At 40.0% G+C, this 26726-nt stretch overlaps 1 protein-coding gene and 1 long non-coding RNA gene across 8 annotated transcripts in view; one reads left to right on the top strand and one right to left on the bottom strand.

Annotated features, from left to right (window-relative positions):
* The window catches only part of MKI67 (marker of proliferation Ki-67), a 35075-nt gene extending 20869 nt beyond the window's left edge, over positions 1 to 14206 (bottom strand). For 2 of the 3 annotated variants that reach the window (XM_082222823.1, XM_082222825.1), the window contains exons 1-8: positions 14088 to 14206; positions 10188 to 10300; positions 7632 to 7713; positions 7415 to 7530; positions 5698 to 5767; positions 5080 to 5158; positions 2801 to 4249; positions 479 to 708 (exon numbers count right to left, since the gene is read on the bottom strand). In XM_082222823.1, coding sequence (XP_082078949.1) covers positions 479 to 708; positions 2801 to 4249; positions 5080 to 5158; positions 5698 to 5767; positions 7415 to 7530; positions 7632 to 7713; positions 10188 to 10279 — 2118 coding nt within the window. In that variant the 5' untranslated portion in view covers positions 10280 to 10300; positions 14088 to 14206. Of the gene's footprint in view, positions 1 to 478; positions 709 to 2800; positions 4250 to 5079; positions 5159 to 5697; positions 5768 to 7414; positions 7531 to 7631; positions 7714 to 10187; positions 10301 to 13932; positions 14009 to 14087 lie in introns of those variants that run through there. The other variant, XM_082222824.1, reaches the window with a different exon arrangement.
* The window catches only part of LOC309532546, a 37110-nt gene continuing 24578 nt past the window's right edge, over positions 14195 to 26726 (top strand). For 2 of the 5 annotated variants that reach the window (XR_014219913.1, XR_014219914.1), the window contains exons 1-2: positions 15745 to 15968; positions 19102 to 19162. This is a non-coding gene — a long non-coding RNA (uncharacterized lncRNA). Of the gene's footprint in view, positions 14274 to 14527; positions 14786 to 15744; positions 15969 to 19101; positions 19163 to 26726 lie in introns of those variants that run through there. The other 3 variants (XR_014219910.1, XR_014219911.1, XR_014219912.1) reach the window with 3 other exon arrangements.

Below are 26726 nucleotides of genomic sequence, written 5' to 3'. Positions count from 1 at the left end.
CTCAACCCACGCTGGAAATAATATTTCCCTGCATTCAATATCATAAACCTGTCTCAAGGACACTTCATTTACCCTGACAACTTCTGAATTAAACATTTTTAGGCAGGGATCCTATACCTACTTACTTGTAAGCCCCATTGGAAGGAATGGATAATATCCAATTATATTGTGGCATTAGAACAAATTTACTCTCAAGGGGGCCTTCTTCCCTGCACCCCAATCCTGCTTCAAAGTGTTTGGACCCTCTGGAGATTTGGTGCGGGGGGGGGGGGCATACAGAGCAACAGGGGAAGGAGTTTTCTTACACAATGTTGGATTTCACCCAATGGGACTTATATCTAAGTATGCATGTACAGGATTGTTAGAAACACACACACACACACACACACACACACACACACACACACACAGGAAGAATGAGAAGCAGAAGACTTGACCTGGGTGCTTTTGAGGCATTTCAGTACAGAAAATTATTTACCTTGATTCGAGATTGTCTAAATTTCAAAACCGCTCGAGGCGAGTTTCCAAATGGCAAGCTCAGTCGTGCTGGAGTTGCACCTCTTTTAAGTGGTGAGTTTGGAGGTAAGCGTTTATCAAACAGTTCAGGACTCAAGTGCCCACCAAAGGACACCCTCTTTCTCTTTCCAAGAGGCTGAATTAATATGTCAGGTTCTTCGTCCTTCCGCTTTTTAGGTGATTTCTTAACTTCTTTAAAAGAGCAAAACATACCAAATTCAATATACCAACTTACAAAGCTAATCAGAAGGTTGATTCATTTTAGGTAATTTATCTAAAAGAAAGACAGAAGTTATTCTGAATTCCAAAATAAATATTTAGCTCCAATCACAAAGGGAGTAAACGGTAAAAGTAAAGGACCCCTGGACAGTCCAGTTGACTTCAACTATGGGGCACGGCGCTCATCTCCGCTTTCATGCCGAGGGGGCCAGCATTTGTCTGCAGACAAGTTTTCCAGGTCATGTGGCCAGCATGGCTAAACCACTTCTGGTGCAATGGTACACCATGACGGAAGCCAGAGAGCATGGAAATGCCATTTACCTTCCCACTGCAGTGGTACCTATTTAACTACTCGCACTTGTATGCTTTTGAACTGCTAGGTTGGCAGGAGCTGAGATAGAGCAATGGGAGCTCACCCCGTAGCACTGCTGACCTCATGATCAGCAAGAGGTTTGGTGGTTTCAGAATGTAAAGGTCGGCTATTGTTGATTTATGTTTACTATGTTAAATAAGCAGGATTACTTGATAGCAGGGATAGACTAATTAATGAAATCTATTGGATTTGTCCAAAAAACACGTAAAAAGATAAAGTTTTCAAATTGCCTTGATATTGAGGTATTTTGTACGTTTACCTGCAATGATGATGCTTTAGGTTATATGAAATACTTTTAAAGTGTGAAATACTTTAAGCTGACATGGAACTTGCTAATAAACAATAATAATAAACAAATATTATTATTGGAACCAAATGGAGAATGAGTTATCTATTCAAACTTGTAGTTGGCTAAAATAAGGATCATCACAGAAACTGATATAATGACCAAGAAGATAGTTAAGTGATGAAAAAGATTTTTTTCTTCTGTGAGTTGGTTATTACATACTGAGTGTCAGTATAATTTGAATATTATTTATTGTTAATTCATTGTTTTCTGGAGTGATAACTAAAATTTCATCTTTTATGTATTTGCACCAATTCAAGAGCACTGGAGATTTTTTTCTGTGCATACAAAAACCTGTCACAAAAGATTGCAGGTCTTTTGGACCCCCCTGATTAACTTTTAGTCTAGGGCATGGATAGGCAAACTAAGGCCCAGGGGACAGATCCGGCCCAATTGCCTTCTCAATCCAGCCCGTGGATGGTCTGGGAATCAGCATGTTTTTACATGAGTAGAATGTGTCCTTTTATTTAAAATACATCTCTGGGTTATTTGTGGGGCCTGCCTGGTGTTTTTACATGAGTAGAACGTGTGCTTTTATTTAAAATAATCTCTGGGTTATTTGTGGAGAATAGGAATTCGTTCACACCCCCCCCCCCCATATAGTCCGGTCGCCCACAAGGTCTGAAGGACAGTGGACCAGCCCCCTGCTGAAAAATTTTGCTGCCCCCTGGTCTAGGGGGTTATTTCTGCTCCAGGTTTGTTTTGTCCTGACAGAAGACTTAACATACTCATAGTTAAAATCTGCAATACTGATTTCATATTTGTAATGTTCTATTGGGTTATACTGAAACTCCTTCTACTGCGCTCCAGTAGAAGACCCCGAACAGAAACATAGGCATTTGTTTCTGTTTTGCTTTCTCTTTTCTTAACACTGTCAGGTCACATATTCCGAATAGTTTTTGTGTTAAACTCTTTTGGAATGTGATACCAACAGAAACCTATTTATTAAACCATAGTCACTTTGACGTAAATCATCCCCCCCCCGTATGCCCTTAAAGAGGTCTCTTGGACCTAAATACAAGACTGATAGTCAGAAAATGAGTGTATGATGACACTTCAGTATCAAAATAGTAAGGATACTTTCTGTTAAAGTAAGATTTTAAAAACAGAACTAGTAAGAGATAAAAATTGAGAAAAATCTGTTGGGGTTATTTTTAGTGCACTGTACTTCTCTTAATTGTAGTAACCAAATTCCTTTGGTATTCATACAAGTTTTATAAATAGAATAACCAACAGACTTTGAATAAAATTACATAGAGCAAAATTACAAGTTCAAGAAAAAGTCATGACAAATTTCTGAAACAATCTCAAAATGATAGTCTTAGGCTTGTACTGCAAGTATTTACCTGACTTTCTTTTTATAATAAATGCGCTTGTCACATTCAGTTCTGAAGCAGTCTCACCCTCTGCTGGCACTGGTACATTATTTTCATGACCTGGTATATAGTGTTTATTATCAAAACTCTGGTTGTGGGCCTTCATTGTTGGTTCTTTTATTTTATCATCCTCCTCCTCCTCCTCCTGGAGCCAGCTTCCCTCTTTTTCAGGTGGCTGGTTAGGTGTGCACATGCAACCTGTTCCAGAAGTATCTACAGGAACTTCTAATGACTCCTCTGAATTGATATGCATCTGCTCTGTAGAAAAACGCCCATTTAAAAAGTCTTCATTTTGCTTAATGCTCCTCCGGGGGCTTTTACTGTTACGACAGCGAAATGAATAGGCAATGATTCCAGAGTTTCTATCTTTTTGTGTGTTGTTCATACCAATCTCATTTGTTGCTTTCAGAGTTTGCATTGGTTCTATGGCCAGCACTTCATTCTTGCCTTTTATTTTAAAAAACTTTTCTGTCGAGGCAACAAAATCAGGCTCCGCTGCACTAACATTCATTGAGCACTCTTCAATTTCAGAAGAGGTTTCTGTGGAATTCTTCAGTTCAATCAATGAATCTACCTGTTGCATTCTAGAATTTGAAGAACGCCTGGATTTTCTAGAACGTGGACTAGAATAAGTTTGAAAACCCTCCTTATTAGACTTTGGTATGGACAAAATGCTTTCAACTGATCTGCAAGTATCTGTTAAGTTAGCTTTGATTTCCACACCAGCTGTCTTTGTTGGCTCTTCTTCTGACTTTTCAGGGCGCCCTGCTCTATCTGCAGGTTCCAATGATACTATGGAACATGATTCATGGAAATACTTTGCACTTTGTCTACTTGCTGTTAAATCTGTATCATTACTTGCATTTTTAATCCCTTCAGTTCCATCTAGTTCATTCTCTTCTGCTTTCTTGAAATTTAACTGATTGGTGCCTTCACTTTCTTGCTTCCGTTCTGCAGCATAACCTTGAAGACCCAAAGATGATCTTTTGGATCTGTTCCTTTCAAGAGATCTTGGATTTGATACCACACTGTTTATTTCTTGACTTTTAATATAACGAGAATGTTCAAATTCATTCCAAATTACACCTTCAGTCTTCTTAGTTTGACCAGTTTCAGATATCCTGCGTGGTATCTGAGATGCAGCTTCTTCCAAGGTATCATTACCATCTTTTCTGGCTAAGTGTTCTTCTTTTGACTGCAGAAATGTTTCATTGCTAACATCTTTCTCTGCTATTTTTGTATCAGGTTCGTGCTTCACTAATTCATAAAGTTCGCTAAAAGGAGACATTTCGTTTTTCCTTTCTGAACTGAAGGTTTTGTATGTAGATTGGGGTGTGCCATACTGTCCAGTAATAAATTCTTGAATTTTTGTCTTGTCACTTTCATTAGTATTCCGATTTTCCCAGTCAAGTTTCTTTTCTAAGAAGAGATTTTTAAAAGAATACATTTTTAAACAATGTGTTCTTTAAAAGTATTTCTATTTTTGGTATAATGCTTAAGTTAGATGAAACAGTGTTACCAAATTCTACAGTCAGTTAAGGTTCTGATCATAGGGCAAATATATTTTTGAGGAATTAAGTAAAATCAACAGCACCTGCTTCTACATAGAAAATAAGATTTAACATAAAAGTCCTCAACATACAGCTCAGACATTCACTAATGCACTCATATGAAGCTACTTTGCAACCGATACTGAGAATAGCATGCCCATAGTGAATGGATTCTTAAAACTTATCCGTGTATGCAATAGACTCTCTCTCGCTCTCTCTCTCTCTCTCTGTGTGTGTGTGTGTGTACACTGACAAACATCAGCATAATCTGTAATATAAAATTAAGATTTATCTACTTGTGAACTCTAATCATAATCCAGAGCAAACAAAAAAAGTGGCTGTCTGAATATCAGTTCCCGCTTCTTCTCTTTTGCCATGCCTGGAGCAGCTGACAATACAACCTGCAGTGGAACTGGCAGGAAATAGAACTGGAAGGGGTTTTCTCAGCCCACAAGGCGTATTCTCTAAAATATTTTGCTTCCTGTTACTGGAGAGATGGGTGGAGACAACCCATATCAAGGATCACATTCATCCCTACAGGAGAAACTAATTCACCAAATCTTGCTTCATCTGTTCCCTCCTACAGCAGAATCCCAGTAAATGCTTTGATTTCAACTACTACGTATCTGTTTATGTACCTTTACATTTTCTTGCCATTCAAGGCGTAACAGTGGTAAATAAGCTAAAATAACTACCAACCAGAAATCTGAGGACTTTTAGATTCTGAATTCCGACAGTGCAACAACTCCTCCTGTTCTTCCTGCAGAATATGAAGAACCTGTAAATTTGTACACAATGTATCAGATCAATGAATGTTTTATTTGTTTTAGAAGTTCACAAAATTGTGCCTATGGAAAGTATTAATTGGTTTATTTTTGAAGTAAATATTTATATGGTATCGAATAATTTAACTGAGTAGTTCCATTTATTCTTAAGAAAAAGCTTCAGCTGTTTATTTATCTTCACCCCCTAAACTAGGAGTAACAGCTATCTTGAAAATAATCTATCATCTTTGAATACAGTTGTTCTTGCATAATCATTAAAAAAATATGATATGAAAATATGCTGTTAAAAGAATGCTTCCAAAGCATGTATTAAAAGCATACATTCTCAGTAATATATTACTTTGGAGAGAAGAGTGCTGGCATTAAAACATTTCTGTGAATACAGTTGCCATCCACACATAAAAAAGGGAGACCCTACATCTGCAGGTAAAAAACCCACTTAAGGAGATTGGGAATATGGAAACCTATAGCTACATATTTCATTCAGTCCAGCAAAATGCAAAGGTGCATTTCCTTGTATTCATGGAGTTACCTGTAATGTTTCATTCTCTTGAGACCTGGAACTCCTCTTCCGTGGAAGTAATGAAGGTGGATATTCAAACCTGTTTAACGGTATTAGGTAGGCTTAATATTGATTTGTTTATCCCACTGATGAGCTAAATACCTTGGCTGCAAACCAGTTGTTGAAAACTCTTTGGGCTGGATAATACAAAGAAAGCACCAGCCTTAACAGTCATAGAGCCAAACAAGAAGTGTAAGTAGCAACAAATTGAGAAGTAGTCAGGGAGGCGAATAAAGGAGATGAGTTCTGGGATCAGGCTTGGCTATGAGACAGAGTCAGTTTTGGCTGCCTGAGACCTGACCTTTACAGAGAGCAGGACAAGGGGACTGTGACATTGCTCTTGCTTCTTGACTCTTGTGCAGCTTTCAATACCATTTCCCGTAGTATCCTCCTGAAATGACTCAGTGGAATGGACACTGGTATCACTGTGTTACTGGGCTTCCATTCCTGCAGTCCTGAGAACAGCACCGGAAGAGTGCTTTATGAATCTCTGACAGTTATGTTATGGAGTACCCCTGGGTACAATTGTATCCCCCAGTGCTATTTAAAATCTATACAAAGCCACCAGAAGCCACATGGAGCCTGGACCTGTGCCCGGACACAGTGGTGGGACAGATGAGGGAAAGTAAGCTGAGGCTGAATCCTGCCAAGGTGGAGGCACTATAGGTGTCTGGATCCCATGTGCAATAAACTGATCAATTACGTGCCATGGATGGGGTCACACTTCACCTGAATTAGCTGGTATGCAATTTGGGGGTGCTTTTGGATCCAGCTTTGTCAATGGAAGCCCAGGTAACCTCAGTAGTTCATGGATTAATGATTTCAAAGCTGGATTACTGCAATGCACTGTAAGTAAGTTTCACTTTTACTGACCCAGAAATTGCAGTTAATGCAGAATGCTGCAATACAGTTGCTGAAATGATTGGGATCCTATCAACATATAACACCTCTGCTCAGATATCTACACTGGCTGCCAGTTTGTTACCAGGCTAAGTTCATGGTGTCACTATTAGTATACAAACCCCATAACAGTTTTGGACCACTTTACCTGTGGCATCACTTTACCCCATATACTCCCCATCAACCACTTCTATTGGCAGAACTGACACAGCACAACGTACGTAATACTCATTCCGCAGTTACAAAACCACAATTTTTGGGTGTTGCAGCACCTATACTTTGTAACTCTCTACCTACTAATATCAGATAGGAGTCTTGACTGTAATATTTTCAATGCCTGCTTAAAGCATGTTTAGGCTAGCCTACGCAGACAAGTTGAATGATGCAATGCATTTTAATCTCCCTTTGTTTACTGATGATTTTAATTATCTGTTTAATGCTTTTAAATACCTGTTTTTAACGGTCTTGCACTGATAATTTTAACGTATTCTTTTTTATAACCGCTTAGAGGCTTTACTACAATCAAGCAGTATATAAAAGTTGTGAAATACAGGTGGTGACCATTTTGCATGCGTCCAATTGATATGTTGCCTTCTATGCATGCCATTTTCTGACCCAGAAGGGGATGGAATGGGCTTACACACAATATGACTCAAAATGCAACCCCTGCACAAAGGAGTTGCCTGAACATAAAATAAACTCATTAAAAATTCCAGTGACTTGACCCAACCTAGGCAACATGACAAGAGTAATTTTATTTAAGTAGATCCATAGCTGTATTACCTACCTGAAAGAACGATCAATAATAGTGAATACATCTCCATGCTTTAAGTACGTAGGCTGCTGAAAAATATTTCCATTGAGTTCTGTTGGGTTTGCAGGACTTAAGTTAAACAAAGTTGCCTAAAAATAGATTTAAAAATATTCAGCTCAGTCAATTAAGAAAGGTCCAAGAGACACACAACAAATCAATACAAAAAATAAAAATAAAAAAAATTGCATACCTCCTTATTTTCATTGACTTCGATTTTACAATGTTCTTTGGAAACCTGAGGCAGCTGAATTCTGATGTCACACTCTCTTTTCCTTTAAATATAATCATGCAGTTTTCAGATTAACATTTGTATATTATGCAGAGATAAAGGGGTTTTTAATATAAAAAATGCCATAATGCTACTATTCAAATATTAGAAAAATTATAAAGACAAACTATGTAGTATTATTGTCAGGGTTACTTCCAGATCCTAGCTCACAGAGGATCACGCTAGCCAGCGGTTGTTGATTAAAAGTCTTTATTGAGTTACAGTCTCCATTCTTGAGCTGCTGCGTGCAACCCTACGCCTTATGCTTAGGTCGGCGAAGCTCCTTCTGAGTCTCCGCCCCTTGCGCACCAACTTAATATCCTAGCCCTGCTCCACCTTTTCCGCCTGACAGTTCTCCTCTGGGTCCCTCTGCCCCCCTGGGTCTCTCCCTTCCGGGATTCTTCTGACGCTGACCCCCCTGACTCCCCTGTCTCCTTGCGCCGGGCTTTAGGACCTGGCTCTCTTTCCGGGCTGCCTACTGCGCCACCTTCCTGTGCATTTGAACTTGGCGCGCGCGCCCAACCTTCCACTTTCCGTCTAACCGTCACTTCACTCCCCGATGAAGGTGTGGCCACTCCTGACTCGTGCCCTCCCTCCTGTTGTGAGCTGCCAGCGCTAGTTCCCAGGCGCTCTTCCTCTTCCCTACTCTCTGGCGGTGACGTAGGTCCCGATCTCCAACTGCTCCCCTCTGAGTCCCCTCTGGCTCTTTCTTCCTGGGGTGTCCCCCTAGTCTCCCCCCTTGCCCTTGCCACTGGTGCTCCTCTTTGTGAATCTTCTGATTCACTGGACAGACTCGGAGATCTCGGGTCGTCGTCGTCACTCATCCTTTCTTCTGCCTCCTCCCCCTCGCTCTCTGTTTCCTCCCTTGCCCTCGCCTCTGCTCCTGAACCCCTGACAATTATGAAAACTGAACTTGTTTTAACTGGAAAAAACACTAATGTTTACTGCTGGCATGCCATAAACCAGAGATGGCTAATCAATTCAGGGTCTAGAGCCACACTGGTCCAGGGTGAACCGTGATATCTGCATGCCAAAGCAAGCATGCCCAAAGTGTAAATGTGTCCATGACTAGAATTGCAGTTCGCAAGCTGCCTTCAAAAAGCTTTTATATTCTATCAACACTATTTAAAATCCTTTTTTGATAAGCTATTATTACTTATTAAATTCTGTAAAATATAAATATATACATAGGAAAGAATACATTTTATGGATCAGAACAGGGGACCTGTAGAACTGGTCGATGAAGAAATAGTATTTTTTTAATGGACAAATTGGAAAGTTGCAAAGGGAGGGCACAAAAAACTTCCTGGGGAACTATATATGGCTCACAGGCTATAGGTTGGCTACCTCTGCCATAAACTTTCCCCTGCCTTCATTAAATATGCACTTGGCCACTGATACCTATTCATGTAGATACTTGGAGAAAAGATACTCTAAACCAGAGCAACACCTGCACCCAATAAAACCCTCCAAAGATATGAAATGATAAACATAGATGTTGCCGATATCGCTTGCTTATGTAAAACAGAAAGGTTGAATAACTATTGGAGTTAGTAAAGTTCAACCTTTCAGAGCAGGTTGTACAATTCAAAAATTTCTCTAAAGTTGAAAAAGAGCTCTCTCTATTGACTTTTATGTATGGTGAACTTGAAGCAGACAATCCAGAGACATTAATTCGAGAACAGCAAAGATGCTTATATCTCCAATAGCAGGTGAATGTTGCTCCTTTCATTTGACCCACTGAAAGCATGCTATTAACAATTTTTGCCCACAAAAATATTATAGCTTCACTTGAGAGTTTCAAAACTGTGAAGAAAAATTAAATTTAAACCCAAAGGTAAAGACAAATTCCTATCTACTAGCTCTCAAAAAGGTCAAATTTACACCAGTGTGCAAACCTAAAATGTGCACATTGATGCAGTGCTTAGGCATGTTGACAATTTAATCGACATCTTAAGTTTTGCTGTTTTAAAGTGCAAGCAGGTACACGCAAATCCCCAAAAGGGGCACAAAAAGGGGCAAATCCGGCCCTAAAAGAGCGAAAACAGCAAAAATGGAGTCTAGCCTTTGCAAGTGCAGTCCCAGGAGCCTTTTACGCCTATGGAGAGTTGAGAGTTTAAGAATGTAGATTTGGAGAGTGATTGTGGAGCTGGGTGGATTTTTGGCTTTTTTTCAAGCGTTTCTAGAAGTTTAACAGGTGTTTGCAGGCTTTTTCAATGGTGCCCCAATATACGTAATTTCACTTAAATATGTGGTGCCTGGGAAACGTAACCTCCATGTAAATGGGAGTTTCCTGTAGCAAAGATTTTACTGTTTCACTTAAATATGTGGTGCCTGGGAAACGTAACCTCCATGTAAATGGGAGTTTCCTGTAGCAAAGATTTTACTGTTTCCCTTTGTGAAAAGAACAGTTCAGACAATTAAATTCCAACATTCAAAAGCTGTATTTCAAAATACCTTCCAATAAATAAGTCTTACCTTCCAAACAAACAAGAGTTTCTAGTCAGCGGAAAATGAGTTCCATCACTCCCATTCTTTTTAATGACAACAATTTTCCCAAAAAGTGGCATTTTCTCATCTGTAATTCCTACCTGTAAGGATTGAACATTGAGAACTCAATAAAACTTTACCTAATTAGAATATATGATGAGCACCTTTCTATTAAGACAATACACCAAGAGAATTACAATTTTCTTACACTTTTCTTAAACCCAGATTATCATGAAACTGTATGTAAAAGCCCCTTATCAGGTCTATAGCTACAACATATAATGCAAATTACATTATATAATACAGGAGACACATACAAGTGTACTATTTGTACATGTATACTGTTTTGCTGCTCATTAACACTAGCTGCTAAAAAAAATTCAAGTCATTTCTCAGTAACATGATCAAAGTCATAGACGTAAGTAATTTGAACAAGACATCTTTAAAATTAATGAATGTATTATGGCATTAGCTTTCATGGAATATAGTGCAGTTCATCAGATGCACAGAGTGAGATCCTCAACTGTCAAAATATTGCACACATGGGTGCTGTTGGGGTGGATGGGTATAATGTAACCAGAAAGGCCAGAAAGAATGCAGGGAAAATAGAGACAGTGAAAATTACATAAACAACAATGATAGTTCACAGAATCAGTTGTGAATAATAGACATCCTGGCATTTGTATGCCAATTAACTTGAATGTTTTGTTAACATTTCATTTAGTACTACAATATGTTTACATAGAGCTGCCCTTGAAGCTAGTTCAGAAGTTCCAATTGGTGCAAAAATGCCCCCACCTCACTATTCAGTAGCAAAACTAGATACAATATTGTGACAGCACTCTTGAAACAGTTGTGCTGGTTACGTGTTTGCCCAATTTAAGGTGCTCACTTTAGTGTATTGTCCTGCATGGCCTGGATACTTCAAAGAGCACCTTTCCCCTTTATATGCCAGCCTGTGCTTTGAGATCTGACAGAAAGGTCCTTCTTATAGTTCTATTTAAAACCAAGACTCAAACAACAAGACGGTAAGAAGAGCCTGCTGGATCAGGCCTTCAGGCCTATTGACAACCTAATCTAGCATCTTGTTCTCACAGTGGCCACCCAGATGCCTGTGGGAAACCCACAAACTGGACCTGAGAACAACAGCACCATCCCATTCTGTGTTTTCCAGCATCCTGCTTCTGGAAGGGACTCATGTTATAGCTTCTGTGTTATGGCTCCCCGATTACAGAATTGCCTTCCACTAGAAATACGTTGGTCCTCTTTGCTGGTGTCTTTATGTCATTTGCTCTGCTTGGCATTTGGAGGTCAACTGCTCCTACTGTTGCTGAGTTATAAGATGTGTTATATTGCTAGTTTAATTATGGGTGTTCTACCGTTTTTTATCATGAATTGTATACAGTGCTCAAAATTAACCAGGCACTAGGCATTTCTACCATCTGGAAGTGCATGTCTGGGGATCCTTGGATCTAGACTGTTTTCATACAGTAACACTCCATCCTGTAGAATTATATTGGTTATATTTTATCTACACAATTGGGAATGAATTTCAGGAAACAAAATGCTTCTCAGACTGCAGCCTGAGCAGGAGCAGTTACCATTAATAAAAAGAAGTTGGAATAAGCCAATATACATGTGGACTTTTCTTCTTCAAGTTCTCAAAGCTCAAGGTTGTCATTTGAACTATCCAGATGTTTAACTGATCACAGCCCATTGTTTGAAAAATAAGACTTTAGAGCTGTCTTGCCAAAAAATATATATCCAAATTTCTAACACTGATTGTATACCATCTTAGCAACTTCATTTAAATTAATTAAAAACCATCTTTGCCTTACTTCAGCCCACAAGTGAAAAAAGGAAACTCTTGATATATAGTTTCACATTGCAAGTCTGAATAAAGTATCCTTATTACAGGATGGCCAGTTTGTTATCATTTACAATGTCCTGGGAGACTGGAATTGCCCCCCAACAGTTTTTTAATATTGTAATTTCTGATGAGATTAAATTTATTCTTCTGCATAGCAACTGGCCTATTTGTAGTATGTATGCAATAATCCACTAACAATGCTCTTAATCATTCTACATATAAAGTTGTTCTAGTCCTCTTAATCAATTCCAATAATTTGTCAGAGAAAGTCTGTCATGTACATAAGCAGTTTAACTTGAATCCATAGGACACTGAAACCACATGTCTCCTCCTCATGTGAATCACTAAGTGATTTCCAGGTACTGTACTATACAGATATATAAATGCATCTATTTTACTGTCTACCCCATACAGTACTGTCAAAGCAATAACGTTTACAATCTGTAAACACAATAGAGGAGCTGTACAAATCAGCAACTACACTTTCACACAAACAGTTGTACTTACAATGAGACAGCCTGTTATTGTGTTCATGGTTATATGGAACAAGCCTACAGGCATTATGTATACATATCTGAATATTGCAGTTGCTGCTGCTTTTTGTGAAACAGCTTCATCTGCATACCCAACTGGAAGAATAGTCTGGCTTTGCAACTATTTTGTTCCATGTTTCCACCTCATGTGAATGGTTTACTAACAAGTACATTTTCTTCAGAAACATTTTCGTTTTAAAAAAAACCCTAGAAACTTTAGGATGGTAACTGTAGATACATTAATGTGTGGTATGGATACCAACATAGTTACAATATTTTTATACAGTACCACAGCAAAGAGGCAGGTGGCAGCTTTTTTAAAGTAGAAATACCGTGTTCTGTAGAAAGCTCATTTAATTTAAAATGGTCTCAACAGAATTACATAAAGCAAAAAAGTTTCAGCAGAATAAGCAACAAAGACATTGAAAAGTCAGGTATGCTGGGATTGCCAACTCAGTTATGCAATTGTTCCCAAAAGATACAATCAAACAAGGTAAATCAGATGTAGCCAACGAAGTGCCCCCTCCTCAAACTGTTCTACTGTACTACAACTCCCATCATGCCAGACTATGCTGGCTGAGGCTGATGGGAGTTGTAGTCCGACTACGAATATTTATTCTGTACAAAGCCACCCTGCAGCGTTTTGCTGGAACCCGATTTTCCATAAGAGAGATCCTCTGTGGATGCAGCGCGCTCCGGAAAGGCGAGAAAGGCGCGCTTTTCAAACATACCTCGCGACTAGTCTTGTGGAGATGCCCCGTTCCCCACAAAACAGTGGTCTAATGCGAGGGGAAACGACCTATTCGCAGCTCTCACCACCAAGTTAGCCAGGCCTGTGCTGTGAACAGTGCCGGATTTACGTATAAGCTAAACAAGCTATAGTTTAGGGTCCCACTCTTTTGGGGGCCCCCAAAAAATTTAAAGGGGAAATAACTGGATGTACATTTCCAAACTATAAGATAAAAAAACACAAATGAAATACAACCTAAATACAGCAACAGTAGCAAATGGCTTTAGATACCTATTAGGTCCATAAATTACCATGTAGCATATATTCAACACAAAAAAAACAGCGACAATTTGTTGTTGACAAAGGACAGCTGGACATATAAAGGGCCCATTATCGTCAGTAGCTTAAAGCCTCATCAAACCTAAATCCGGCCTTGGCTGTGAAGGCTCTAAGGGGAAAAACTAAAGGTAAAGGGACCCCTGCCGCCAAATCTCCCTGATTCCCCTCAATGACACCCTCATTTCCCCCAACGTCTCTCTCTCCTACGAACAGCGCAGAGGGGGCGCTTTTTAAAAAGGAGATGCCGTTGGACCAACTCACTCGCTTTGCCGGCGCAACCGCTCGCCCCCAAACAAGCCTTAACACCGTGGGCAGCGAATGCTCCTTCCCCCATTGCCAACTTCTCTCCCCCCCCCCCAATAAGAGTCTGGGTCGTGCCCCCCCCCCGTTCCCCACACGGGCTGAACGTCCCTTACCTGCGCGCGCGTCCTCCGCCACGAGGATACGCAGGACCCTCTCGCTCTCCCCTTCTCTCCCCCCTAACAGTCCTAACCGAGTAACAAACCCGCGTGCGCGCGAGCGCCTAACTCCCCACTTAATTCAAATCCCCGCTCTGACGTCGTCACGGCCGTAACGCCGGCGTAAAACTCTCCTCACTCCAGGTCTGTATCTCTCCGCCACGCAAAACTTAGCCGCCTTTTCTTTTAACTTAGTTGTCCCCTGTCCTGGAAGAACGATAAAATATAAGAATGTTCCTTACCCCACCACCACTCCCACACTGAAATGAGCTTTCTGGGGGGGCGGGGGGGGAGCGGGCTGTGTGGGGACTACTTCCGAATGTTTTCCGCGGAAGCATAAATATGGCGCAACGTTTTATCAGATTTACTTTTTAAAACGACGCGCGGTGGATTCTGATTGGACAACGTGAGATGACGTGAGCAGGAAAAACGATCCAATGGGGAACCCAGAAGGCCGTTCAATTTTTAACAGACAGTAAGGAGAAGCGCCGAGCGCGTTTAGGTTCCTTCGCTTCTCGCGCCAAGCGGCGGAGGCGGGAAAAGGGCTCCCGCTTAGGGGACAGCCGTAATGCCGCTTACCTGCGAGTTGGCGCCTCTGAACTCAAGTCTTCTCAATGGGCGTGCTTATGAGGGTGCCGTTCCTCCTCTGTTCTGAGGTGCTGCTTAAAAATAGCACAACAGGGTGGATATAATGACAACTTTTGAGTGCTTATGAAGTAGCTGAAGAACTTCCAAGTACAATGATTGAATTTTAAGAAAAAGAAATTTTAGTGTTTTGTTGGAAGCCGCCCAGAGTGGCTGGGGAAACCCAGCCAGATGGGCGGGGTATAAGTAATACATTATTATTATTATTATTATTATTATTATCCCCCTACCCTATTTTCTTTTTTTTGAAAATGGAAAAACTTGCCAAGGAAGACACGCCCCCTAAATTAATGGAGGATGGGGGGCACCCTCGTGACTACACACGACAGGGGTGTGGCAACTTGACTGAAATATTGGGGGGCCAAGCAAGCCCGGTTCAGCACATGACGCGGGCACGTACGTGCCCATCAACTGGGCGGGGGGGACAGCCGTCAAATGTTTTACGGGGGGAGAAGACCCCTCGGTCCCTAGGAGTTGGATCCTATGATACAGGATTTGGCAATTGCAGTTCCACACAAGTAACTCTCAAGTTCTCCAGTTTAGCATCTCTTTTGTACGCAGCCCGTCCCAAGCCCATGCAACTGCTAAAGCTTGCTTTTCACCATCCCAACTCCCATTTCTGAAAAACCCTTTCTCCTATGCAGTCCCACTGTACACTTGTTCTCATCTTCACCCCCGTGTCCGTGCCTCCCCGCATTTTTTGTGTGCAAGATCGCTGAAGTGGTGAACTCCATGGTGAACTCCTGCAGCTTTTCAATCATACGTAAATGACACGTCAGAAACAATTAGCTACTTTTACTTACAAAGAGATACGTCTAAAACATACCTGGTTTATTTCAAATATTTGAAATTTTAGCTCAGAAAGAAGAGTACGTATAAATAGATTCTACATTTATAAAGAAATGCTTTCTACATTTATGCAACGGGATGCATGGGAGTCTTCTGAATTTCTAAAGTTATAGATATATAATCCTTCCTGCTACCATCAAATACCGGTGCTTAATATAATTACAGTATTTTCCTGTGCCTTTGTGTGCTGGTTTGACTTTTTCTTTTCTGTTTTCTTTTCTTTTTCTTTTACAAAGTAGCCTCTTGTTTCCCTGGACAATATATGAATGGGAAGTGAATGGGAAGTTGACTCCTTTGTTACTTAGTTTCAATATTTATCTAAATTGGGAAGCTACTTCTGATGCAGTAAGTGAAAGTGGTGCTGAAAGAAAAAGTATTTTATAAATAGCATACTCGTAAGCTTTCCACCAAAATAGAAGAAATGTCCATATCAAAAGAGTCTTAATGCAAAGATTTTTGTTTCTTAGTTTCTGGTCCAAGGAGTAGGGCCTCTTGAACCTTTAGGCTGGCTGTTCTAATTTCATCACATTTCTTTTTTTAATATGAGCAGAATTTTGTGAGTTAGGTTGTTGAGTTTGAGAAGGTTGATGACTCAGTTGATGGATGTTGTGTATATTTTGGGTGCTTGCTAATAAAATATCTGTTCTAAGTTGCTACATCAAATCTGGAACTTCATGCAGAACCAGGAGTGAAATACATTGCAAAAAAATACTATGGAATATTTGGGGACTCCACATCCTTTATCTATCTCAAATGAGGCAGCTGAGGAATGCAAAAGGGATAAGTTTCAGGATAACAAGAAGGGAGAAAACACTGAAAGGGGGGGGGGGAGTGGCTGCTTTAAACCTTCCACCCCTAATTTATTAAAATTTCTGCTGGTGTTGAAAGTTACCATTTCCTTCCCATATTTCTCCATCTCTGCTTTACTCAAACTTCCACAACTTTAAACCACTGCTTTCTGCCTCTCAGTGTGCCTCCCTTCCTCACTCCCATGCTGCTGTTGTGCAGCTTGCCTTCACATTTGCTCCTCTATCCTGCCCTGACTTCATTCAAATCCAGGTTTGTGATGTGGCACTGCAAGCCTCCAGTGGGGGCTGTTTGATAACATTCTTACATTTATATTATATACAGAGAAACCAATCCTCCCTCCCAATTAGGCTTCCTGGAGGAGGGTTTCTCCCCAACCTCAATCTGAATAAAACCTGCAGTCATTTTGATTTCATATCTGTATCGTCTTACATTAGTCTTGTCTGAGCTGCTTCCACTTCCACTTTCCATTATGTCATCAGATTCAAAAAAGTGGAAAAGTGAATATCAACAGCAGATGAGGAAAACTGCTTTAAAATTTAAAAGGTGATTGAGATAGTTATAGATTCTAAACTCTGTACACATGAATGAAACAAAATGAGTATGTACAGTGTATGTGTACACCTAATGTCTTTGAGTGTTGAGGAGAGAAAACAGGATACTCCACCCATGGCCAGTAATGTTGTACACTTGTTACACAGAAAACTGTATGCACGGTCTGCAGAAGTGCTGTTTTCCCTCCCACGTGCCGTATGCTAATTTTTCTGCCTATTTAATTAAGGGTACCTGGGAGTAAACCCCACTGAACCCCACAGGACTTATAAGGAACTTCCTTGCCTCACCTCGCCTCACCCTCACTCCAGACATTTTGAGTACCTGAGTCATGTGAAATCTAGTAATTTCTAATGTGGTATTGCGATAAGGCTATTTTTTTCAGGGGAGGGCACAAGGGACCCTGTGTACACCTCTGGGTGTTTGTATATTGATGATTTAGTAAGGAGGTGATATATGTATGAATTATATATATTTTTGTGTAAAAGTAGTTGATACTGAAAATTAATAGCATATACATTGCAATTTATATGCTGCATATTAACTTACTTCCAGTAGTTTGCCTTGGTAGAATATATGGTCTAGTATCAAGTTAATAAAGTTTTTGTGAGCAGAATATATACACAAAGGAAGCAAAGTCTCGGCAAGGTCATACTTTCTTTTCTGCTGCAGGGCATAACATTTTAATATTTAGATCTTTCAAAAAGCAAAATCTCTTGACATTTGTGCTTTGCTTTTGTAATTTTTATAGTTTGCCTCATTTGCTGTTTTCATGTGGCTATGATTAGTCACTTCAAATGTGTTGTAGTTCAGTGTAAACAGCTTTGTTAATGTTAGCTTCACTTTGGAATTAAATTACTCTGAAGTGGCAAAGCTACTGGCATGATCCTGCTTAGGCCATCCTGACCCCATTTACTTGGGAATAAGCTAAGCCCCACTGAATCCAGTTCCCATTGGACTAACCTCTGACTAAACATGGTTAGGATTGCAGTGTAAATTTGCCATTAGATTACAATATGTAAAGTTTGAGTGGTCCACTTAGTAAAACCTGGTTATTTTCAAAATAGTATAACTTTTCAGTCCCAGTTATACAGATACACCATTCTGGAATTACTACTGTGTCATGTGCAAGGGTGTACAGTAATTGAGTAAATAGCTGACAATGTACATCATTTTATCATGGTAGACTTGCTCTTTAACATGCTTTTGGAAGTTGCACCTTTGAGCCAGTTATAAGGGACATCACAATAGGATATTTTATTTTATTTTATTTATTGCATTTCTATTCCATCTCTTTCTCCATGGAGCTCAAGTTGACATACATGGTTCTCCTCCTCCTCATTTAATACCCACAACTACCCTATGTAGTAAGTTTTACTGAGAGGCAGTGACTGGCCCAAGGTCACTTTGTGAGCTTCATGGCTGAGTGGGGATACCAGCCCTGGTCTCCCAGATCCTAGTCCAACCACTCCAGCATGTAGGAACAAATCATTTTGACCATACAATTGTAATTATCTGAATTATATTTTGACATATTTTCAGTATCTCGAGAATGAGGTACATGCCAAGGCTTGCTGCATAGGAGTGCACTCAAAAGAAAGGATTTTCTGCAGAAATAATGCTGCAAAGTAACTTCACTATAGTAACTTTACTGTAATAAAAAAAGAAAGCTACCAAGCCTTTAGCACACATTCAGGATTTTTTACCAGTATGTTAAGACTTACAGATAAGTGAACCAAGTTTATAAGGAGAGATACCACTAATGCCAGCGTGGTTAATGAGGAAAGTCAGGGAAGCTATTGGAGAAGGCTTCATTCAGAAAAAAATACTTCTTTTTTGTTCTCATTTGGCAAAGGGAGCACAGCCCTTGGGGGAGGGGATGCAAACAATAAGGGATTTAAAAAAGAATTTGAGGAGCAAATTACCAAAAACATTAAAACCAACAATAAAAAGAGGTGAAATAAAATGGAGATCAGCTATGGAGGCAGTCCTCTTATGGATCAGTAACTGGTTAAAGAACAGGGAGAAGTGACCAAGAAAAGCTTCTCAGAAGAGTCCCCTGAGTATTTGAAGTTTCGCTGCTTTTCATGAAGTAATGAAGGTCACCTTCCCTTCTCAGGAATAAATGGACAGTTCTCCCAATGGAGAGATGTAGAAAGCCAAGTCCCCCAAGATTCTTGGTAAGACTCCACTTTTGAACTTGTTCATAAATAACCTGGGGTTAGAGGTGAGCAGTGAGGTCACCAGATTTCCTGTTGACACCAAATTGTTCAGGTTTGTAAGAAGAAAAATGGATTTGCAAATTATCTACAAGAGGATCTATCCAGACTGGGATAGTGGGAATTAAAATGGCCAGTGCAATAAATGCAAACAATTCTAAAGTGATGTACATTGCAGGGGGAGTTCTAACTTTTCAGATATGCATTTATGGGGTCTGAAATGGCAGTGACTTATGAGGAACGAGATCTTAGCTAAGCAGTTGGCTCCTTATCTCTCTCGCCCTGACCTAGCCACTGTGATCCATGCGACGGTCACCTCCAGACTGGATTATTGTAACTCGCTCTACGTGGGGCTGCCCTTGAGACTGACCCAGAAACTCCAGCGGGTGCAGAATGCCGCAGCGAGACTCCTTACGGGGTCTTCGCTGCGAGATCATATCCATCCGGTGCTGTACCAGCTGCACTGGCTCCCGGTGGAGTACAGGATCAGGTTTAAGGTGCTGGTTTTAACCTTTAAAGCCCTATACGGCCTAGGACCCTCGTACCTACGGGACCGCCTCTCCTGGTATGTCCCACAGAGAAATTTACGGTCTGCAAATAAAAACACCCTAAAGATCCCAGGCCTCAGAGAGGTTAGGCTGGCCTCAACTAGAGCCAGGGCCTTCTCGGCCGCGGCTCCAATCTGGTGGAACGCTCTGTCACAAGAGACTAGAGCCCTGCAGGACCTGGCATCCTTCCGCAGGGCCTGCAAGACAGAGCTGTTCCACCAGGCCTTTTGTCAGGGCGCAGCCTGACCCCCTCCTCTGGCAATCTGCACAAAAATTTGCTTGATGGTTGCCATTAATTTGATTTTAATTTGATTTAATTAATGTTATAATGAATGTTTTAGAATGTTGAACTATTTTTATTGTTGTTAGCCGCCCTGAGCCCGGCTTCGGCTGGGGAGGGCGGGATATAAATAAAATTTATTATTATTATTATTATTATTAATGAAAATGTTGAGCCAGTGTGTGGCAGGTATGAAAATTAGGATTCATCAGGACAGGGTTTGAAAATAAAACTGTCAATATCATAATGCTGTTACACAAATCTATGGTAGGAGTCATTCTGCAAAGAAACAGAAAAGACTGTTGTAACTTTAAGAACTGTTTCTGTGAGTTCGTGGTGTGGTTTTCTAGACTGATTAGGTACAGCTGGTGATGGGCACAAAAGAAGTTGCAGTTTGCATTAGCCTGCAAAAGAGAACACCCACATGCTTTGTGTTTGTAAGGTTGTAAATAAAACTCTTGCTTGAGTATTTTACACCTGTCTCGTGGTTCTGTTGTCTGCTACCAGGAAGATACAGGTCCAATAATGTATGGTGACAGCACTGAAATACTGTGTTGAGCTGGAAAAGGATATTGTTGAGGTGGAAAAGGGAGGAGCTAACCAAAATGATCAGAGAGCTGGAACAAGATTTCAACATTTGGAACTTTTTAGTTCAGAAAAAGGTATGGTGGAGCATGATAGAGTTGTATAAAATTATGCATGGTGTGCAGAAACTGGTAAGAGCAGGGGTTTTCAACCTGGTCCCCACCGCCCACTAGTGAGCATTTCCGAATTCTAGGTGGGCGGTAGGGGTTCTATGGCACAAGCTGAATCCTCCTTCCATCAAGCACTGGTGGGTGGTAAGGAAATTTTACCATCAAGAAAGATGCATTAGTGGGCGGTAGGTATAAAAAGGTTGACTACCCCTGGGTTAGAGAGACGTGTCTATCCTTCTCACATGTACTAGAACGTGGGCCATCCACCAAACTAGAATGCTGAAAGATTCAGGACGGACAAAAGGAACTATGTCACACAGCACGTGCTTAGACTATGGAATTCATGATTGCAAGATGTAGTGTTGGCCATCAACTTGGATAGCTTGAAAAGGACACTGGACAAATGTATGGAGTAAGAGCTATCATGACTGTATTACTTCCACTGTCAAAAGCAGTATGCTTCTAAATATCAGTTGCTGGGAGACACTGCTGTTGTGCTCTTGTCCTTCTCAAAGACTTCCCACATGAAACCATAGTTGGTTGTCCACTATGAGTACAGGATGCTGGACTAGATGGGAGTTGGTCTAATCTTATTTTATTTTATTTAGAACTCTATGTGTTTTCATTTTTGAGAAAGATGGGTCTGCACATTTTATTTTCTAGCTAAGGACAGTTACTGGCATAAGCTATAGCCATTTATTTTTTCATTCTAGATATCTAGATAGTGTAATCTGAATGCCAGTATTTGAGGAAGGTATGGTTTATCAGTAACTATTTCATAAAAACTGCATCAAAAGTATTTTTTATTTCTATTTGTAAGACACAAATCAAAAGCTCAGAGACATGATTCTTGCATGCATTTATGAATATGCTTTATAAGAAGCTCATATTAAATTCAGATTTAAAGTCCTTTCAAATAATTAATCTATCTATCTTTTAGATGATAAAAGTGCAAAGTGTAGCAAATTACCTGGGGAAACAGAACTCCAAAACATCAAGATATTTTATTTGATATAAAAAATGGTAACAAATTGTCGAGATTTTTTTCTTTCAACTGCCCTTCTCCCACAAGAGTTCTGTGTTTTATTAGATCAAATATAATATAGAATATTACTTTTACTAATGTATTCTTTTTAAATACACTATTATCAAAGCCATAGAGGATGTTCAGAAAACAGACTACAAATCTCATAATGAGGTCTGCCACTGCAGTTTCAAATAAAACTATATAGCCTGGGTAGTAAGAAATCCTGGGAATGATCCCGAGAAAGTCACTTATAATCCAGCTACAGTGGTATTTGTTTACACATGTTCTGGCAAAGTTAATAGATGTATGCTAGACTGGATAATTAAAGAATCTGCCAATTTACAGGTTTTCAATATTCAGAATCAGACTTCTAAAAACGAGATCTCAACAGGGCCAAAATAGATTGGAAACATTTAAAATTCTTTCAAGCACTGACATCCCATGTAGTCAATTTTATAAGCTTTTTTCCATAGTCTGTGGAATTAGGTTACCAAGAATTAAACAAGGAACTGTCAGAAATGAAGAACTTGCTCATGGAAATTCACAAGTAGTTTTCTCATGGTGATGGCAGATCTGGATTTCAGTTATGTGAGACACCATGCAGTTATCTACTGCTTGGTGACTGAGAGGATTTTTATTTTTTTAAAAAAAATAAATATTCCAAATTAGTTGATTCTTCAAGAACTACAAGCAATAGGCTCTGATTGATAGCTGCTATATGTTAATTTCACAACAGGGATGTAATTGAAAATTGTAACTTTGTGACTTTGTGTGTGTCTGTGTGTTTTCATAGAATTCAGACACTCTTTTACAATGGCTATGAGTAGCTATCTACCTCCCATCAGAAAACCTCCCCAGCAAACAGGGTTCTACCAACTAAAAGCATGATGAAGGTAATCTGCAGTGTAACAATTTCTGGAACTTCTTGGGTGGAGATCTTACAGCAGGATCCTATTAGTGAAAGTAACATTGGACAACTGTGGATCGCCTCAAGGCAGGACATTTAGGAACATTTGGTAAATAAAAATACCATAGAATGGTTTTGATATGAGTAAAGAAATCGTTAGCCCAAATAAATGGTTCTGTCCAGTTTTAATGCTCCAATGAAATCCAGTCTAATTAGATTATATCTAATCAGGATACAATATTGTCCACATAGCTGAGATATCAGTGGTGTGTGCCTTTGCATTATAGAAAACAGTACCCTACTAAATCCAGAGCAGTGACTGAAGCAAACTAGGACATGGTCTCCACATAAAGCAATATGAGGGTCGAAAGAATGCTGAGGAAGGAGACAGGATGCAACCATGTTAAACTATCCATGGACACCCCAGATTTGAATGCTCCAGCATATTAAAACACCCTGCAAGTAAAAGCAGCATCACCAGGAAGAATGGTTCTAGAACAGCTTGTTCCCAGTTGTTTTCTACTCATGAAGGAGTTTTGCACATAGGGGAGCATTAAAAATGTGACCACCTATTTGCAGTCTGAAGTGGAACACTGCATGTAACACAGGCAGCACCAGAGAGGAGAAAGGGAGAGGACATACTGTCCAGACACTGCTGGATTCCTTTTGTACTTCCTTCAAGGGAAAGATGTTTTAACATAAACGTATCATTCTCTTTCAGAAATCTAATATATGCAACCGAACCATCTCTCTTGGCACACACAAAAGTGCACCATGTCCTTTTTATGCCATTCCCCATCACCACCATGTTTCTGCTCCTGCAGTCCAGTCTAACCCTCCCAAATCCGTTTTGATGCATGTGTAGACAAGGTCTAAAATGCCTGCCATGGCTATATTTGTTTCAAGTAGACCAAAATGTACTGCCCAGGAAGATTACATTTACTTTTGTATAATCCATTGGAACAACTGAGAATAATGATTACTTTTATTCAGATTACTTAGAATAAATAAGCGTGTTCTGGTTGAGAAGATAAATTGCTGTTGCAAATTAATGTTATATGTATAATGCTTCATTTTTAACTTTTTTTTTGTCAGAACAGTGCTCTGAGTCAAATAGCTAGAGTTTTTAAAGTTCTGGGAAGTAATTTAAGTAAGGGATTTTATGTCCTTTGCACCATTGCTGTATTTAGTTTAAATGAGCAAATAGTAGAGGAATGAAATTAAGAGATTTAAAGAAAGAAATGCAGCCTGAAAATAAAAATGAAACCTTGTTCTTGCATCAGAATTATTAGATCTTGCGATTTGCATATACAAATAATTCAGCAACATTCACTGGCATTATAAATACAGCAAGATCAAATTATAAATGTAATAAAAGAAAATATCACTGTATAATACATACATATATTATAAAGATCTTGACATAAATTAAATATAGTTTTGCATATACAGAATAAGGTTCAGTAGCAACATACTAAAAATGATACTGCGTAATGAAAACATTTCAAATGCTGGAAACAAAGATGTTCAAATTCCTTTAAAAACCAATTCATAAAAGTCATTTTCAAAACACTAATCAATACAGCAGGCATTCTTCTGTTGGGCCTGATTAACCCAAGCCATTAAGTATCTACTTAGTACAAGATTTCAAAACTTGCTTGCATCAAGAAATGCTTTCCACACTGAGTTGTCTGCCAAGAACTATGTTGTGTGTTGCAGAGAATTCTGGAGTGCATTGTGTCACCCTCTTAAATTTGCGTAGTGAGACTAGCTGGCCTCTATACAGAGCATGTATGTCCCACAGCACCAGGGCTGTTTCCAGGATTCTTTGGACCCCATGCAAGAGACAGCAGGAGGCCTGAACACGCAGAGATACACATCCACATCAAATACAAGAGAGTACATACTTCATGCATTCAAAAGAGTGCATGAGAGTTCAAATTGTGTAGGGTCACAGGGATGCAGTGCTGCCCTTTCCCCCAGTAACCCTCTGCATCCCTTCCTACTCCAAACCTTTTGAGCTCTGAGCACAAAGGTCTGCAGGGAATTTCTGAATGCAGCTAGAATATTGCTGCAGGTATTTCTGCTCAAACCTCAGGAGAGGAGAGAGTGGAGATGGCACACATGAGGATACTGGAGGCGGGGCTGCTGCACACACTCCTGGACTGTTTCAAGCTCAGGTGTTCTTTTGAATGCATGAGCAGGGCTTCCTCCAATATCTTCTTTTGCTCCTAAGCTCCATGCAGAGGGCTAGCTGGCTGACTAAATGGGGCGTGCGGATGGGCCGGCTCTAACAGCAGATGAGTCGGGAGCACAGAGCCTGCTCTGCCTGATACAGCATCCACTACTGGTAACACGGGAGACCAGGCAAACTGTGAGCTTAGGCTCTCCCAACTTCTGCAACAGTGCCAAGGAGGAGTTAATCCTGAACGTTGTGGCTGATTGTGGGCTCTGCAAATCCTGTGACAATCAGGGGAGCAAGGAATCCAAGTACGGTATAGAACAGAATGACCTTGGCTGTCCTACAGGCAACAGAAGGTCAAGACCAGAGCCTTCCTTTCCCCACACAGCTGCATTTCCCCCCACACATTAACTATTTGCATGCCTGTGTGCGCACTGCTCGTTTGTTTTTAAAGCAATTTTATGTATATAAACTATTAGAGGGGGCCCCGCCAGATTTTACTAATCCCTGGTGCCAGGCCTGCAAAGGACATGTCTCCTCTGCTGCTATACTTTCCAGGAAAGTATCAGTAACAAATGATAAGATGCCTTTTGGTTAGCTAAGTTACAGTTCTTTATCTTGTTGTTAGTCCTTGCAAGGCATTAAAAAGCAGATGCAATAAAGGGAGTGCTGGCCTGCTCCCTCCATGCATTGGAGGGCAAAGATCTGTAGCCAGGACGCTGCTGCATTAGTGTTAGCTCTCCACATGATTCAGGACGCTGATTGTGCAAGGTTCTAAATCACACTGGATCTACATGCATATAGCAGACATCCAGCCTGGTGGAGGGTAAAGTTGGGGAGCTGACACGCCCCTGCCCTCTCCTTATGCAAGTAAAATCGCATGAGGGTTTTAACACACAAATAGGGCTATTGTTGACTCCCTGATAAATTGATAAGGAACCCCGGGTTTCTAGAAACATACTTCAAAATAAACTGCTTTAACAATATTACTATTTGTGCACTGTTTCTGAGTTAAGCATGTACTTAAGAGCTTTGGCAATCAATGTCCACTGTCACACAAGACAATAAGTTGAGTCACATAGTGACTAGATATGCAGATCAGAACATATAAATTTCTAATCACTGTTTGGCATTTATTAATGCAATCTCATGCAATGTAAAAAAAATTAAGTGTGGAAACCCATAAATATGTTTGTTATACCACTGTACGAAGTATCACAGTCTTATTTGACTAAACACCTTGAAGTGAAAAACAAGCTTTCTAAAGTTGCAATTCACCAACCTCATAAAACAGATTAGTTGTGATTAAAAGTGATTTGGCTGGGTTTAGCAGAGTATTTCCTCAACTGTGGCAAGTCTTGTCATCACCAAATGGGAGAACCTAGTAGAACTAGATTGTCTGAAGGGAATCCAACAAAGCCACAGAGAAGGTTTTGTGCTTCAGATTACTTCAGAGAATTTAATCCCACGGAATTATCTGAAACTGTTGAGTATAGAAATTATTCCACATTGGGGGAGGAAAGCTGCTCATTTGGCTCCATTTTAAGTGCACTCATATTAGTATTACCAAAATGAGCCTCACCCCAAGTATTCTGGCTTCACTTGGGTAAATATAAGAAAAGTTAAAACATCTCTACTTCATTAATGGATTCCGCTATGTGCATTTCTGGCTCACATCTTACGTTTTTAAATATTGCTTTACAGAACAAGCAACAAATTAAGAGAGTTCTGGATGCTATTAGAAATATTATCTAATAATTACTTCCTTCCACCAAGGCAGGATTTTTCTCTACATCTGAAAATGACTTTGTTTGGATAATTTAAAAAGGAACAACTGCAATGCTTTCCCTTAAGCAGATTTCACAGTTACAGCTATGGTTGCTGGT

Source organism: Podarcis vaucheri (genome assembly GCF_965113315.1).
Source record: "Podarcis vaucheri genome assembly, chromosome: 5".
Taxonomy (NCBI): domain Eukaryota; kingdom Metazoa; phylum Chordata; class Lepidosauria; order Squamata; family Lacertidae; genus Podarcis; species Podarcis vaucheri.
This window is presented reverse-complemented; position numbering and strand designations above follow the sequence as displayed.